The 17,692-nt window shown below is 38.4% G+C and overlaps 1 protein-coding gene across 3 annotated transcripts in view; it reads right to left on the reverse strand.

Annotated features, from left to right (window-relative positions):
- The window catches only part of MYLK4 (myosin light chain kinase family member 4), a 35,540-nt gene extending 19,093 nt beyond the window's left edge, over positions 1 to 16,447 (reverse strand). For 2 of the 3 annotated variants that reach the window (XM_053466849.1, XM_053466848.1), the window contains exon 1: positions 263 to 969. In XM_053466849.1, the coding sequence (XP_053322824.1) occupies positions 263 to 940 (678 nt within the window). In that variant the 5' untranslated portion in view covers positions 941 to 969. Of the gene's footprint in view, positions 1 to 262; positions 970 to 16,241 lie in introns of those variants that run through there. The other variant, XM_053466850.1, reaches the window with a different exon arrangement.
- Positions 16,448 to 17,692: the final 1,245 nt, after the last annotated feature.

The following is a 17,692-nucleotide window of genomic DNA, read 5'->3' on the forward strand; positions in this document are numbered from 1 at the left end:
TAATGTCATTTGGATAAATACCGTGAATATATATTGTGTGTGTGTATATATATATATATATATATATATATATATTATATACAGGATCTTGGATTTTATGCACACAAAATCCTTGTCACTTCACTTTGGAGAAGTAATTTATTGTTTAAGTTTATTATTTTAAAGCTCTGCTGTTCCTTTCTATAACAAAATACTTTATGAAATCGGTGGCATTTGGTGCTGTCATCCAGAGCAGAATAATAAAACACAAGACATTTCTTACCTTACACTTTTTTCTTTTTACGGTTACCCTCTTCCGATTAGAACTTTGGGCATTAATAGATTTTTTCTTTTTTTCCTTACATTTACTTTCTTGGCTTTTTTTATCATTCGTCTTAATATTATTATTAATTGTTTGGGATTTCAAGGACTTGTGTAGAAACTCAAAAATGCTTGACATTTGTATATGTTCCAGGAGAAAATGCACAGCACATTGAGTGCCCTGTAGTATTTGCTCAACTCCGTCCAGCCTTCTTGCTTGTTGTTCTGCATATTTGTTAATTGATGAAAGGTTGCTAATCATTTCCACAAAAAGCCCCCTCATTTCTGAAAGATCCTGCATGGCTTGTGCTTTGTCTTGTTCTTGCTCAGAATTTTCTTTGCCTGCTTTCACTGTTTGAAGATCTCTTTCAAAGCCCTCAATATTCCGTGAAACATTTTCCAGTTTTTCAATAACATTCTCTTGTGTCATCAACAGACTGTCAATTTTATGGGTCAGCGCATCAAGCTTGGTGTCCATAACGCTTATACTCTTTCGTTTCTTTTGGTCCGAGCTAGGCTGAACTTGTGCATCCCCTTGAGCTTTAGTGGGTCGTTGATTGTCCATAGGCTTTGAGTCGTATCTCTTGGCCAAAGAGTTCACCAAAGAAGATGACTTCGATATCTTACTGGCTGCACTCATTGTGGATGCGTTTCAGTGGTATATATATATATATATATATATATATATATATATAATGCTGAGTGTCCAGAAGATGAAACTACCCGAAAGAGTTCTCTGTTTTCCTGACTGTAAATCACAGCTGTTTACAGATTGGTCTTAAATCATACCTGATCTTGCACGTATGTGATTTTCTTACTTAAATACATCCTGGTAAAAGTAGAAATCGTCACTAGACCAGAGGACACTGACTTCTCAAGTACCAATGTTCCATTTTTCAATCAGACTTGTGGAGACTGACAAACGTGTGCCCTAAATGCACTCTACTCTCTGACGTCAGATGAAGGGGACAGGGTCTATTCTAACTTCAGTGTAATTTGACTGCATGAGGCCTGCAGGATATCTGAGAAGCCTTCTGCTGTACAGAGCTTTTGACAGTTCGGTTCTTGCCTGTCAGATTCATGCTTTTTTCTTGCAACATGATCCTGGTACTTACAGAGAATAAAGGCCCCTTAATGGAGTCTAAAACTGATTTAGATGAAAGCTTTTAAAGCACAAATAAAATATATGAGTTGTTATTTTTAAAAGGCAGAGACTTACCAATTTTGAAGATATGTTAAAAAGGAAGAGCGCTTTAGAATTTTCAATATTTCTCTCTCCATGTATCTATTAAAATAATGATGGTAAAAAAAGGAGTCCCAATTGCAATACTTCCATTTATTAAACAATGGGAATCCCTCTTGATAAAAATAGATGTATCATTTGCATACACTGGTAAGGAATCTAAAGCTGTATTTCACAAGCAGCATCTGTTGTAACAAACTTAATATTCAGCCTCCTTTTTATTCTGTGTGTAATTGTAATGTCTCAGAGGTCCCCTGCGGCTTAAAGGGTTAAGAGTAGAAGTTTCAGTGTGTTATTTTTATTTGAGACTTACTTGTATGTTTTTACTTTAAACACAATCTCCACCATTTTGAGAGAAAAATAATCGCACTTATTATTATTAATAATGGTTTAATACCAGTTTAAAGCTGGTATTTTCTGAAAATCTCCATCTCGGAGTACTTCAAATAAATTATGTTTTTAAATTATTAAAATATATAAGCAATACAAATATTAAGAAAAGTATGGTTAATATACTAAGAGGCTCACGATTAAAATATGAAAGAAATGCCAGAACAGCTGAATACTTCAATAGGAAGCTAAATTCTAGAAGGTACTCTCCCTGAATCAGAGTGTGTCACATTTAGGTTGGCAGTTTTCATCTGGCACAAACATAGCTGACTTTCTTCCAGTTCCTTAAATTTGAACCACCTGAATTAATAGACAGCTTGTGCTAGTATAAATTATGCTTCGTGTAACTTTCCTCAGTCCTGTTTCCAAATAAAAAGCAGAACACAAGTAAAGTGAGTAGCACGCAGTTATTCCTTATAATGAAACTATACACCTAAGATCCATCTAGGAGATTGTGAAGTTCCAGTCTGACAAGTTTTTCCTCTAAAAGGGGCTAAATTCTCATAAGTAATCCAAACATATTTGTTTGTGGGGCGGGGGAATTCCTACTCTGCACAATATAGACAATATAGTAACTTTAACTAAAGTGGAACATTGCACTACATTGATACCCATCATAACATTTGAAGCTCCTAAATAAGAGGCATACCAGCCTTCTCTACGGTGTACAAACTCTCACCCAAAGGGATGGCACAGTACTGGAACCTCAAATGTTATTGATAATTACCATAACATATTGAAAGTATGGTGCGTGAGACAGTGAGTGATGGTGCCTTTTCTAATGCTTAATCTCTGGAACATGCTCTACCAGTCTGAATAATCTGGATAGGTCACTTTGGCAAGTGGGTGCCTAAGTACCTCACGGGTACATATTTTGATAAAGATGAAAAAGAACAAGTCATTAAGAGGTAGAATCATAGGAATGCTCAGTCTGCATTTTTTTTTATTGCTGTCTGCATCAGGAGAGATGAAAGCAACCAGTTTTTATAGTGACTGATGGCTGTCCCAGGACCCTTGGCAGTTGCATATTACCAATGCCTAAATCAGGCCCTACGCAAGTACAGATGGGACAGTTCTTTTAACAGAACATGTTGTCCTGTTGCAATTCCACTCACAGATCGTGGATGGGTCCATGTGTAACTTCACAAGCTGTTGGGTATCATGGGAAAGGGATCTTAATGTTAGTAAGAACGCTTAACCAAGAATTTATTGAATCAAACTGGTCTATTGAAGCCTGACCAAGTCTAGGCTGACAGTATAACTGTCAAACAAAATAAATATTGATGACCAATCTCATTCATGTTTCTTTATTATCAATATATTTGAAATAATTTTGTTAAAGGCTAGGTTTCCACTTGGGTTTTTTTTGCTAAAAACGCCCATAATAAACCAGTTCAGCCACACGGCGTTTCATTAGTGAAAAAACGCTGTGGCCAGATGTTAGATGTTCTTCAATAGGAAATCGTTTTTCTGTTTGGCGTTTTTTCAGGCGTTTTACTGTTTTTTTGGGCTCTGTGGCAGTTTTTCAAAATCGCAGCATGTTGACACTCTGGCGTTTTTTGCAAGGAAATCTTGGCGTTTTTCTCCAATAGAAGTCTATGGGAGAGAAAAAACGCCATGAAAAAGCCATGTGGGTTTTGCCTTGGTGTTTTTTATGGCGTTTTTTTCCACAGTTACAATGCAGAGGATGGACCCAGTATCTGTGTGTCCTACGAGAAATAGGCTGGAAACAAACAGTTTCACACAAAACAAAGTTCATATTGAATTTTACACCATTTGGAACAAACATGCCATTACAAACAAACATACCCGACACATCAACTGGATCCTGCGTGCCAAAAGCAAACAATTTGCACCATCATTTGGGGCCAATCTTCCTAGAGGAGCAGACATTCGGAATAAAGCATGCATTACAAACCACAGAAAAGAGACAAAAGGGTCCGCCGGGGCGTGTTTAAGTAGAACTCTATCAAGGAAATGACATCAGGAGGGGGCAGATACTTGCCATTTATCCTAATCCCTTTTAGCTGGGTGAAACTTCTAACTTGTAAAGGCTGGAAAAACTGCCTAAGGTCAAAAAAGCAATTTCCACAGAAAGGCTAAAACGCCAGAAAAAATGCCAAAACGCAGGAAAATGCAGTAGCAGTTTTCCTGGCGTTTTTCATCAAGAAAATAACGCAGGAAAAAAACCCAAGTGGAAACCTAGCCGTATGGAGATGAATTTAGGCAGTAATCTATAAAACATCCAGCAAAGGAAGGTGACTCAAATGAAACCTAAAATTTGTGTTAACCTCCCCAGGTGAACCGAGTATAAGGGAGTAGGGACTCTTAGATGTTGGGTTTAGCCTAAGAGTAATGCAAAATAAAGAGCATGGAGATGGCTGTTGTTTTTTTAACAGATCAAATATAAGATATTCTGTGTCGGGGGTAAACAATGATGAGTCCAGAAGTGTTTAGTTGGGCTAAAGTACAATAAAGAGTTTAAAAAGGGTCAAACTTTTTCTTTTGGATATCAGTTGGTTCAGTAGGATAGCGATGCATAGAGGGTTAAAGTATAAAGTATGAGGGACGCTCGAAAAGTTTCCGCACTTTTATAAATATATTTTATATTTAAAAAAGTGCGTAAACTTTTAGAATGTCCCTCGTAGTTGGAGTTGGACAGTGTCACTATGCAGTCAATTCCAACACACATTTTCAGAAAGGGGCTGCTGGGAAAACCCGTAAAGGAAGCACAGAAGTGATTCAGTATTAAGTATTGCCCTCTGACCATAATCACAAAATTGATATATCAGGAAAAATAGAAATGTGCCACAATTTACCACCATCATGACTACATGTGGATATATATATTGCCATTTGTAATGAAAGATAAACACACAAACACAAGTCAATTTCAGTCACCCAGAAGTTCATTTACATTGTTATCCTTTTTCATAAGTAAGACTCCTCATAGTGAAGCCATGTCATCGTATGTCATTTTACTACACATAGCACACATAACGTCTTATATATACACAGATCTGTGCTTCATTTACGATGTAATCTCAGCTGAGCTGAATATGGAAATCAGCCAGAAAACCAATGGAAGAATCCACTGGCAGACACCGCAGCGCTGTATCCTACATGCTTCCCTGAACCCGTTGGGGATGTATGAAGCCTCATAACTGAGGTTACTGAATGAACACCTGTTACGTCCTGCTATGATGTAAATTACATAAGTCAATCATCAATGATGTAACAATTTGTGAATTACAATGACAATTTTCCCTTATATAAACAGCTGTCAGTATTATGTTAAGAAAAAGATGAGTCAAATTAACTTATTATATTATTTCTAAGACTATATTTTCTATGTAAGTGACTATATAAATGATATAGAAGTGTAAATATATACAATATATATATATATATATATATATATATATATATATATATATATATATATACAGCCCTGTGCAGAGGTTTTTAGGCAAGTGTCAAAATGCAATATGGTCCAATAGAAGAAAAATGTAAATCAATATATGATGTAACCGCCCTTTGCCTTTAAAACAGCATCAGTTCTTCTAGGTACGCCTGCACACAGTTATTTTAAGGAGTTTGACAGGTGGGTTATTCCATTTAGGAGAACTAACCACATTTCCTCAGTGGATTTAGGCAGCCTCAGTTGCTTCTCTCTCTCTTCATGTATTTATTATTTCTCTTTCCAATGTCCCATTACTACCGATCTATAGTGAGCCACTGGTACGCAATAAAATTTATATTTTTAATTTTTAATATGTACTACTTTGTTATTAATTTACTTTCACTTACCCATGTCTGTAAATAGAAGTAATTAAATTAAATTATGAAATGCTTCTTGTAAAGATGTCATTTGAAATAGACATCAATTATCAGGCACAGGCAGCACATTCCACTCGTTGCTAAGTCGTCTGTACATGTAATACTATGCCTTCCATCTATGCAGTCCACTCTAGTCCCCTGACTGGGATCACTTTTAAAGCAGTTTATATTAAGTACAAAACCTGCGTCCTAAGTCGTTTTAGTTTACTAGTGACAACAGTATCTTGCCATGACCCTATCACCCTCGCTCTACCTAATCCCCCCCAAAAAGAAGTTAACATTTAAAGCATTGTGGAAACATTTTTCATTTGTAAAACCTTCATTAAATAACTACAGTGAAAGAAAATATTACCGTATTTGCTCGATTATAAGACGACCCCCCAAAATCTGAATATTAATTTAGGAAAAAAAGAAAAAGGCTGAATGTAAGACAACCCTATAGGAAAAACGTTTTACTAGTAAATGTTAATTCATGTAAACTATTTTTTTTTAAAAAAAGCTATGATTGAGAAAAATATATTTTTTTGTTTTTATTTCCTTTTATTTTCCAACCTGCCCCCCAGTTATGCATATCTGCCCCCAGGCTTGCCACTCCTATATGGCACTGTGGCCCTTGATATGCCACTCTGGCATTTAGGGGGTTAAAAGGCATATTATGGGGCAGAGTGGCACATAAGGAGGTATAATGTATTTCAGGAGGCAGAGTGGTGTATAGAGGGTTAAAAGGCATTTCTGGAATGCTTTATGCCCCCCCATTTAACACTCCCCCCCACACACACTTACCGGTGCTTCCGACAGGAGGATCCATGTCCCCTGCAGCACTGCGGGGATCTGGATCTTAGTCTCATAGTTAGACCTCTATGTGGCTCGACGGCCGCCTAATGTGGGCCCGCAGCTTACCACTGTGGAGCTCACGCTGTGCAAGGAAACTCTTTTCCCAGCCAGGGTGGAAAGAGAGAGTTTCCTGAGACAGTGTGTGGGAAGGCCACAGCGGTAAGCTGCAGGCCTGTCTGAAATCTGCAAGAGAGGTAAGGTGGTGCTGAAGAGTGAATGAGTGTTTAGGGGGGGGGGCAGAGGTGACACAGGCAGGCGGCTAAAGGGGCAAATATGGTACAGGTAGGTTTTTTCAGGGGCAGGGGTGGCACAGGCAGGCTGTTAATAAGCAGGAGTAGCAAAGGTTGTGCTGTACTACTGTCAATGTCTGGCTCAGTGTATAGTGATGGGAGTTATGCTGTACCATATCTGTTCAGTAAAAGTTATTTATTTAAAATACATGCCACATTCAAGATCCGCCCCGGGTGGCAAACACTCTAGGTACGCCCCTGCTCAGAATCCAAAATTCGGTTGAATAGAGGAGATGACAAAAGTGTTACAGAGACTATGATGTGTGAACGAGGAATGATAGGTTCAGAATCGGATCCTAGCATGGCGATATTGCACTTATGTGATAAGTGGTTTTACAATACTTTTAAACCCACTGGGACTAAACTGCAATTTATAGGCGATTTTGGAAGCCATAAATAAGACACCAGTTCCATGGTAAACAATTATGGCATGTCAAGATTAGATAGGATTTGCCATAGGACTAACTTGACATAGTGTCAGGCAAAGCAATATATGGCCATATAGTGTGATACCTGATAGAGGTGTTTTAAATACCATTATAGCATTTGTGGTATCTCTCTGCTGTGTGTGCACAGATTCCTTGCATTTTTGTAAGTCCCGTGCTAGACGAGTCATTGTGAGACACTATTTATGACATATGATTGAAGAAAGGGATTTTTCATAATTGGGGATTACTCTAGCCTTGGTGTAGAGATAATCTAAATTGTATTAAAGCCAGGAGGCGAATATTTGTATCATCTTCTTTACTAAAACCTCCAGCAGCAAAGAAACTTACAGAAACGCCTGCTGACTGGATACAACAAGAGGACGTAAGACAACTTTGACGGAGGGGGCGTTTCTGCTTCAATGGAGATACACGAACACGTCACTACGCAACGCGATGCGGGTTGAGGAAGTTGATGCATCATCTAGGTATGACGTATACGGAAAAGGACGCCGGGCAATGGATGGACAGATATAAAGGACTGTAACAGAATCCATTTATTCCTTTTCTCTTTTCTTTTCCTCCTGATGAAGCCCTTGTGAGGACGAAACGCATTGAGGATAGAGATTGTTTTGTATAGCCATTTTATTTTTTACCATATACTTCTGAATACATTTATATATGTTTTGATAGTTTCGGTGTACCTATATCTTATTTAGGAGTTGGACTCCTACTATAGTTTATACTTTGTGTATTCCACGGATTGGGGAGCTGCAAAAAAATAAGAAGCTCTGGAGTATACAGGAATTGTCTGGAAACTGTCGGGTCTTCACACCCTCCCTGAGCTCTCTTTTGCACAGTTTGTATGTGCAAAGAATTTTGTGAGCTCAACCATTTTCTTATCATTTTCAAGCACATTAAGAAGTATTACACTATTTGTATCTCTTTCTGCACATCTTTTAGACACAAAACACTATAAGAAATTGAGACACACACGAATAACTTGAAACCTTTGTGAGTGCAACAAACATTTAATTTTTTTTAGTTATTCTTTGATATTCTACACTATTGTTGTTTTTTTCCTCTTGTCTTACATGAGCGCCCCCTGGTGGATTTGAGTTATTTTGAGGGTATAGCAAACTTACACTGCTATACAGGCTGTACACTCACTACTTTACATTGTAGCAGAGCGTCATTTCTTCAGTGTTGTCACATGAAAAGATAAAACAAAATATTTACAAAAATGTGAGGGGAGTACTCAGTTTTGTGAGATACTGTGTGTGTGTGTATATATATATATATATATATTTTGGTTTTTTTGGTAACTTTAATCGGCTAAAATGTCCACCAGAGGCCTTATAACCCCAGCAGACAGCCAGAAAAAAAGGGGGACATGCGGAGGGGGTCACCCTCAAGGATCAGGCGGAGGGGGACATGCTCCACCGTGAAACGGAGACAAACATGCTCTGCACCGTTACGTTATGCTGCCCTAAGCGAAGGCTATTTTGATAAAATATTAGAGCTGCTCCTTATACCAAAACATCTTTAGTGATCCACTTGAGTTAATGGTTATTTCCATCTTATAAATAACGTAAGCTATTTGGGGTAATATTGTTTCTTAGAATTTTCTTACAACTTTTATTTTCCCTGTACTTGTGTGCAGAAGTACTTTATACTAGTATAAAATATTGCAAGTGACTGTACTAGTAATGACTGTATATATGCGTCCTTAGCCCCGATGGGCTAAGGAATGTCTAAAGAAATAGTCTATATTATTATTATTATTATACTTTATTTATAAAGCGCCGACAGATTCCGCAGCGCTGTACAACATGAAAATGTTACAGATAACAACAAGTACAATACAGCAATTGGCATACAGATACAAGAGGAATGGAGGGCCTTGTTCCCGTAGGAACTTATATTGACAAAGGTACAAGAAATCAATGCTTATAAAGAAGAGTTGCTCAGTTGTTTCTGGGTCTTATATCTTACATAGTTTTCTGTTTCAAAGGGGGTGCTAACACCTGCTACGTAGAGTAGTCAAGGGTTAAGAACAAATTGTAAAGTCTATGCTTTAAACTCACCCACACACATATTTACTGAAGGGCAACTTGACAACAAGCAGAACATGATGATCAGTGGAGCAGCCAGCTCTATGCAGCCCTCTGGTGGAACCATCAAGTGATCCATAGCAATCTCAAGTAAAAACCACATTCCCAAGAGTAACTGCTTACATTCTCACAAAATAAAAAAACATGTTTGACAAAGAGTAGTTCAACAGCCAAAATGTAGCATTTTTACATATTATGGGTCAGTTAATCGCCTTAAACAATACTAACTCAGTTCAGTTTGATCTTAGAGCTCTGGAATTCTATGTATCCTTAAATAAAAAAGTCGTTAAATGATTTTTTAATCGAGATGCCTTTGCTTGAGCTAGCATATCAAACAACTGTGGCCTGGTTTTGTTTCTTGAGAATTGGCACTGTGTACCGCCGTCTTAGAGGATGCATGCATTGGGAGGTGAATCAGGAGATACCTGTTTAATAATAGGGGGCCTTGAAATAAAAGCAACCACTAGACCAGTGTGTGGGAGCAGGGACATCTGTCCTCCTTTTTTATTACCAGCGTTGAATTTAACGTGGGTACCATATATGATGTCCGTTACATTCACAGGGATATCCATATCTCACACCCTGGATCTTCTGCAAAACATTCTTCATACTTGCATGGCCCTCAACCTGACATCACTGCGATTTCCTACCATCAGAGGCCCTTGTTGAGTTGTCATTTTCATTGGATGCCAATACATCAAATTTGACTATTACATTACATTTATTATTTTATTATTAAACTTTGTAGGAGGAGCTTTAGCAGATTATGGCTACACTGGCTGGTTAACTAGACACCATCATAGTGTTACACTGGTATGGAAAACCACATACGTAACAATGGCTACTTTAATGGCATAGCCAAACACCTCAACTTTGCTATGAATTATAAAGGGCCTACCCCAGAGGACCCCAACAAGATGGGGCACCACCTCCTTAGTTATTATGAGGACATAATTTAACTGAACCAATTCCGCACTTCATTCTAGAAACGAAGGGTTTACCAGGGTTGCCCCTTCCTTTCCTGTGACTATGCCCTGACAAAACATGTCTTGTGATGCTCCTCTGCAACATGGTGCTCTGTTTTTGATGGTTTTAATTACAGTTGCCCCTATGAAGATTACTATGGTCTTCTAAGTCCTCCCTCTTAGGGTACCAATGGAGGTTGCTTTTCAAACCTCTAGGCCTTCATAATACATAGTGAAATAAATGGTTAGTAATCACACCCCGAGGAGTAGACAACTCAACACTTATTTTATGAGCTGAAAACACAACCTAACAGTGTTTCATAGTTAAAGGGCTTAATTTAACAAGATTGCATGCTAAAACCGTACTCTTGAGTAATTTAGCTCCCGGCGCACATCGGCATTACATGTTCAAAACAACGTAAAGGTAAGCAAGCTATGAATCTCCTCGTAGTGCTGTTCTCAATTTAAAATCACCTCTCATCTAAACAGATCGAAGCAAATTCCTGAGCAGCCAATTAAGATGTAAGCAATTGATCAATCAGGTTCAGTTGAGGTAAACTAACCTTAAATGTGTCCAGATCCCTTTCAAATAAACTGAAACTGATACAAAACAAACACAACCTTTAGATATGGATTTAAAACCTTATACATTATCATCATATTTATGTCACATCTGCTTTACATACATATTGGTGTTAATTAAATATGTGTCAAATATGTGTATCTACCTATCTATCAAGTTAGAAAGCCTCTGAATAGCTCAAAAGGGAGCATTAAGGCAAATAAAAATAGCTTAATTAAATATCCTGTGAAAATGTTCCCCTTTGTATTTTAACACAGTGTCTTAATTGATTGACAGGGCATTTGTTGGCATGTAAAACAATTGTCAATTGAAGTAACAATTTTATTACACAACTTGCAATTGGTTGTTGCAAGCTGGAGGTCATAGCTAACAATGTGAACCTTTTCTTTGCTTATACAGATCTAAGTGCTCCTAAAATATTCTTTGTGGATTTGAGCGGCGGTGGTCTTTGCATAGAAATATACCCTATTTTGCACATGCTGGCATTTTTTAGCTGCTGATGACACTATCCATTGTTACACACTCTTATGTCTACTTTAACATGTTATTTTTACTTACCATGTGCACACACATATCTTTAAAGAACACATCTGCTATTGTCACTTACATTGTACACACACAACATAATACATGCATTTTGAACCGTTTATTACTTTATATAATTAACGGTATTTGTTATTAGATGTCTGTTCCTTCCTTAGAACTTTAGGTCTGACTTTAATTCAAGCAATATTTTTCATCCAGATTTATGTAGTTTAATATGTTAAATAAACCACAGTGTATTACTGTACCAAAATCATTTGTAAATTCTAAACAGTCTACATCATTCAATCACTTTTTTGCGATCCAAGTTTACATTCTTAAAAAATAAAGTTGTTTAATATGACATGACATGCGCCTCTAAATTGTCCAAAATGTAACTCTAGCTTTTTATATTAACATCCTTATATTCCAACATTAAATGGATCTGGATTCGATTTCTTGAACATAGTACAAATGACCAATTTGGTATACACAATATTTAGGAAAGCAAAAGTGGTTCCATAGACATCTTTTGATGTTTTAGTGCGTTCATCCCACTATGAATGTGAGAAATAGGTTCAAGCATCTTGGTTGTACAGGAGGTACTTTAGTAAATTGCAGGAGCACAAGTTAATAGTTCACTTGGTATTGTTTGTTTTCCATGTTACATGATTGGTTCTTCAGGATGAGCCACCTGTTGTGGCTCACTGACAACTCCGAGAAGTGTCTTTCCATGATGCAAAGAACATAGGTCAACATTTTTTCTCAAGGGCAATTACATCCTTATAGGGTCATGAAACATGATGTGTTGATAGGTACTAGGTGTTTTAATGTATAGTGCAGTTGAGTGTTGTCCTTGGCAGCTAAGAATATTATTCATAAACACGTGGGCATTTATTCAATAATGTATAGAAAATATTCCAGTGTGAAACAAGACATGAGCGCCTCGGTAACATAACAGAATGTTCCTAATAATCTTGTGGAAGAAAACTATTAACCATGTGTTTATGTGTATTCTACAATGGAGTATATGCGGACCTGTACTTGGATCTATTATCTTTAATATTTTTTAGTGATATTGCAGAAGGTTTTGATGCTGAGGTTTGTCCTTTTGCTGATGAGGCAAAGATTTGCAGCAGGGTTGATGTTCCTGAAGTGATAGGCCAAATGGTAAATGATTTAGGTAAACTGGAAAAATAGAGCTGTGACAACTGACATTTAATGTGGGTAAATGCAAAGTAATGCATCTAGTGCCTAAAAACCCAAAGGCAGAATATAGAATACTTGAAATACTATTCCCCCAGTTATGCACATCTGCCCCCAGATATGCCTTATACCCCCTTATATGCCAATCCACCCCCAGGAATGCCTTATACCCCGCTATATGCCATTGTGCCTCCCATATATGCCTTATACCTCCCCTATATGCCCCCCAAATAGATATGCCTTATACCTCCCCTATATGCCACTCTGCCCCCCAGATATGCCTTATACCCCCTATATGCCACTCTGCCTCCTGAAATGCCTTATACCTCCCCATATGGCACTCTTCCCCCTCATCGACTTACTGATGCATCCCTAGTCTTGCCCCCCGTGCTTCCCTGGTGTCTAGTGGGGGCAGCCAGTGGACGTCTGCGCGAAGTGCCTAGAAAAACTCCACTGCCCATTAGTTCCGCCTGGGCTTCTATGAGCACCAGAAGGTCATGTCACATCATAGAAGCCGCAGCGGAACTGCCGGCAGCAGCAGAGGTTCCCCGCGCGAGTTGCACAGACGTTTACCGGCTGCCAGGGAGAAGGATCCAGGTTCCCTGCAGTGCTGAGGGGGATCCTCCACTCTGGCAGTCGGTGAGTGTTTGCACAACACTGCTGCCGGGGCTTCTATGATGGAGCACTGGAAAGTCATGTGACGCCGGAGCTCCATCTTAGTAGCCCCAGAGGAAGTGCCGGCAGCAGTGGAAATTGCCAGAGAGGAGGATCCAGGTCCCCTCAAGCAAATACGGTATAGTCCTAACTTTAACATCTGAAGAAAAGGATTTAGGGGTAATTATTTCAGAGGATTTAAAGACAATGCTATAGAGCAGCAGGAAATGCTAGCAGAATGCTTGGTTGTATAGGGAGAGGAATTAGCAGTAGAAAGAGGGAAGTGTTCATGCTGTTGTACAGAGCACTGGTGGAATACTGTGTATAGTACTGGAGATCGAATCTCCACAAGCATATAGATACTTTGTAGAGAGTTCAGAGAAGGGCTACTAAGATGGTTCCTGGATTGCAGGAAAGGTTAAAGGATCTTAACACACATATAGCCTGGAAGAAAAACGTGAAAGGAGGATATGATAGAAACATTTAAAAACTTAAAGGGACTCAACATGATAAAGTTTACCTAAAAGAACAAATACCACCACAGCAAGAGGACATAGCCTTAAGCTAGAGGGGCAAATGTTTAAAAGTAATATCAGGAAATTTTACTTTACTGAAAGGGTAGTTGATGCATGGAATAGGCTTCAAGCAGAAGTGGTAGAGATTAATAAAGTGAGGGCATTTAGGCGAAAATTGGATAGGCATAAGGCGATGTCTGCGCAGATAGAAGATTAAAGATAGCAGATTGAAGATAGAGGACAAGATAAAAGATAGTGGAAGCGGAAGCGGAAGCGGTCAGCAGAAACTGAAGGGAAACATTTAGAGAGCGAGTGTTGATGTGAGTGAGAGTATGTGAGTGAATATGGGCCCACGTATTTTGGATGAAAGTTCAGAGCTTTCTGCTTTCAGCCCGTGGGGAGGTCTGGCCTCGTTGTTTTGCCTTTGTCTGAATCAACAAATTTACCAAAATTCGTACAAATTAGAATGCACAACTGTATAAATATGACAAAAGAGGTTTGCACAGGTGAGCAGACACTCTCCGGTCTTATACAAAAATAAAGCATTAATGTATTGTGACATACAAAAAGTGTTGGTCAATGTTTCAGCTAACCAATTTCAGTCCTTATCCAGCCTTTACCCAAACCTTCACAAGCGGGATGGCATTTTATTACATGAGAGATATAGAATTAATAACAAAATGACTCATAGGTTTGCATATTAATTGGTAGCCCCTTAATCAAGCAACCAATCAGTACTCTTTTTGCTCCCTATGAACTTTCATGTTCCTCCAATGCAGATGCTGGTGTCTAGCAAGTGGACATCATATTTTACAGAGGCTTCCTCCTATTACTAGCACATAGATGACAGAAAGATTACAATATGCACACAAACGATCAGTGCATTTCCATAGAAAAAGAGAAATATTTAACATGTTAACTATTCTTGATTAAGAGCACAGGGTCCCCTTTTCAATTAAAACAAAAGCTCACAACTGCTCCTTTAATGTGGGCAATATACCGTAAAACAATAAATAATAATAATAATAATTACATGCTGGATGTCTGCTATAGCTATATTCTGCAAGGGCCTATGCTGGGAGTAAGGCCTGAGGGTTATAGTGTCAACATCACATTCCATTATTAGGACCTGTACAATTCTCAGAAATGAGAGAAGAACATTTGGGTAAAAGTATGAGCTGCATTGAAGACCGAGCTCTGCACAAGTAAGATGGAGACAGCTGGCAAGCTGCTCTGGTGATGGGAGAAGGAAAGAGTGTGTGTTTATCTATGTATATATGTATGGTGCCAGAGTAAATGAGTTTGTGCTTGTATGCAAAAATGTATTGTATTAGAGTGTGTGTGTGTGAGTGCATGGTTTTGGATTGTGTGTAAGTGTACAGTGGTACACTGTGTTTTACAGTATTGTGTTAGCATATTTTTGTGTAAGTGTATGGTGGTAACATGACATGGCGGTATAGCGTGTATGCGTTAGCATGTGTTTGTGTGTATTACATTACATTTACTTATAAAGCACCAGCAGATTCTGTAGCGCTGTTCCAGTCAGTGGGATAATGGCAGTGGGAGTCACACACAATAACAAACTGGTACAAAAGGAGACTAGGGGCCCTCCTCTTGCGAGATTACAATCATGTCGGTATATGTGTATGTGTTAGTATTTGAAGAGAACGTGTGGGTGTTGACATGAATGACTGTCAGCATATGGTGCTTGAGTGTGTATGAAGGCAAGTGTGGGGTGAGACTAGAGTTAGTTGCGTGAAGGGGTATGTGTATTTGTGTGATTGTATGGCGGGTGAGTGGGTTTTAGGGAGAGTCTTCGTGTTAGTACCTGCACCCAGGTACCATAAACTCTGGGGTCGCCATTGCCTTGTCTAGCAAACAAAAAATCACCCTTTTCATTGTATAATGAGCTAGAATATATTTCCATGCTGCACAGGTGGGAATAATCCACTTTGCCTGTCTGGTCCAAATTTGTTGATTCAGTTCATACAATTGCTATTATGATCTGCCAATCCTAACTGTCAAGATGATTTATTAGGCAAAAATAAAAGAGCAGTTTGGCTGCCTTAACTGATTACTTTAAGTGGAAATGCACAACTAGCAATGCATGTAGATTAATTACAATTAATATTCTTATTCATAATAATAAAAAATATTTTGATCATTATTTATTTGCTACAAAAATAAATATCTTTAATTTGCCCATAGACATTTTAAATAATAATAATATCTTACTGTGGTTCATAGTAATGTTACTGGTTATATTTCTAAAAACAACACTGTTTGTTGTCATTCGCCTCTGGCAATTTAAGAGTTAAGATCATTGTGGAAACAATATAACTAAAATGTCGTCCCACTACCTTTATGTCTCCAGATTCGGGTGCCTTTTTGTCCTTTTCACGTCCCAGTGCATTCCGCAATAGATGCCAAAGCAATGAGGCAAAAATACAAAGATTGTCTGCGATCCACAAGAATCTACACTTTAACAGTAGGTCCATTTTACAAGTATTTTGTCTCTTGTTATATTAAAAACTCCTACTCCGCTACCCCACTACTGTAACCAACCCAGCATGAACCAGGAGGGAGGAGGCATGGTAACCATGGTAGGTTGTATCTTGTGTCAGCGATCAACAAATTCAGTGTACCTAAAAGGGTATAGTATGACAAGTAGATGACAAGCGTGAAGCAGATGCTGGGGGTAAGGAGAAAAGATGAGTGAAAGCCGTGCTTGACAGATATTTACGCTGACACTCTAGCACTTGTCGACTGCGCAGGAACTCCAAGCACCATCAGCAGCAGTAGCGAGATGTACCTAGCACATGTTGCCTATCAGCGGTACAGGTCGAGCTACCCCCTGTCTCAGTGCTAAACCGGTTGGCATATTTTGGTGGGGCAGTAAATCTGTGACTGCATTCCCTGTGAAAGCAAATGTTTTCTTAGGAGCAAGGCTGTTAACAAATATTTGTCATATTTTAATGTCTGGATGCACATTAAAAGACTCGTAACGTGTTAGCCACTTTGATGATGACCCTTTGATGACCTGTTACATGGGAGTCGCGAATGGGTCATGTTTTGGTTATAATCATGATAAAGTGGTGTCTATATTTATAGCGCTGGAGCCAGAAGGGTGCGAGTCTGAGCATGTGCGTAGAGAATGCGTAGCCTGCTGAATGGGCAAGGTCATGTATAAGCTCTGACGCATTTCAGATTTGCAATATGTCATATTAGCATCTGTTTATTTCTAGGAAAACTTTCTTGACAGCAAATGTTTCTAAGTAATTGAGATTGGATACCAGTTGATAAGAAGCCCTCGCATGTTTAACGTGGAAAACCCACGGGTTGACATTTCTATAACAAGCAAAATCTGTAGAGCCTAAATAATTACCGGTTATACAGCCCATTCCTTACAAGTGTTTGTGAATTCAAATATAGCCTGAATATCGAAGACGTAAGTGGTTTATGAAAGCATAACAGCGCTGAATACTATGTTATCTCATGTACACTATTTACAATCATTTTTTACAAATTTGGTTGGTTGAACACAAAACGTGCCTTAAATGATGTGAATCCTGCATAATGTTTTCTAAGAAGTAAATGATCTATCAAAGAAAAACAATGCTGGTAGTGACGCAAGTTAGCAAAACAAACAAATTTAGTATCATAAAACATAATCTACATAGAAAAAGTGACCCAACACAGCCTGGCTAAATAGTGCCAACTGCTATACCACTGCCTCTCAATAAATAAATGAAGAATTGGTAGCTGGTTATTAAAATTCCTCAAAATATAATCAGATGATAATTTAAAAATC

This window comes from Spea bombifrons, chromosome 5, assembly GCF_027358695.1.
Source record: "Spea bombifrons isolate aSpeBom1 chromosome 5, aSpeBom1.2.pri, whole genome shotgun sequence".
NCBI classification, from domain to species: Eukaryota; Metazoa; Chordata; class Amphibia; order Anura; family Pelobatidae; genus Spea; species Spea bombifrons.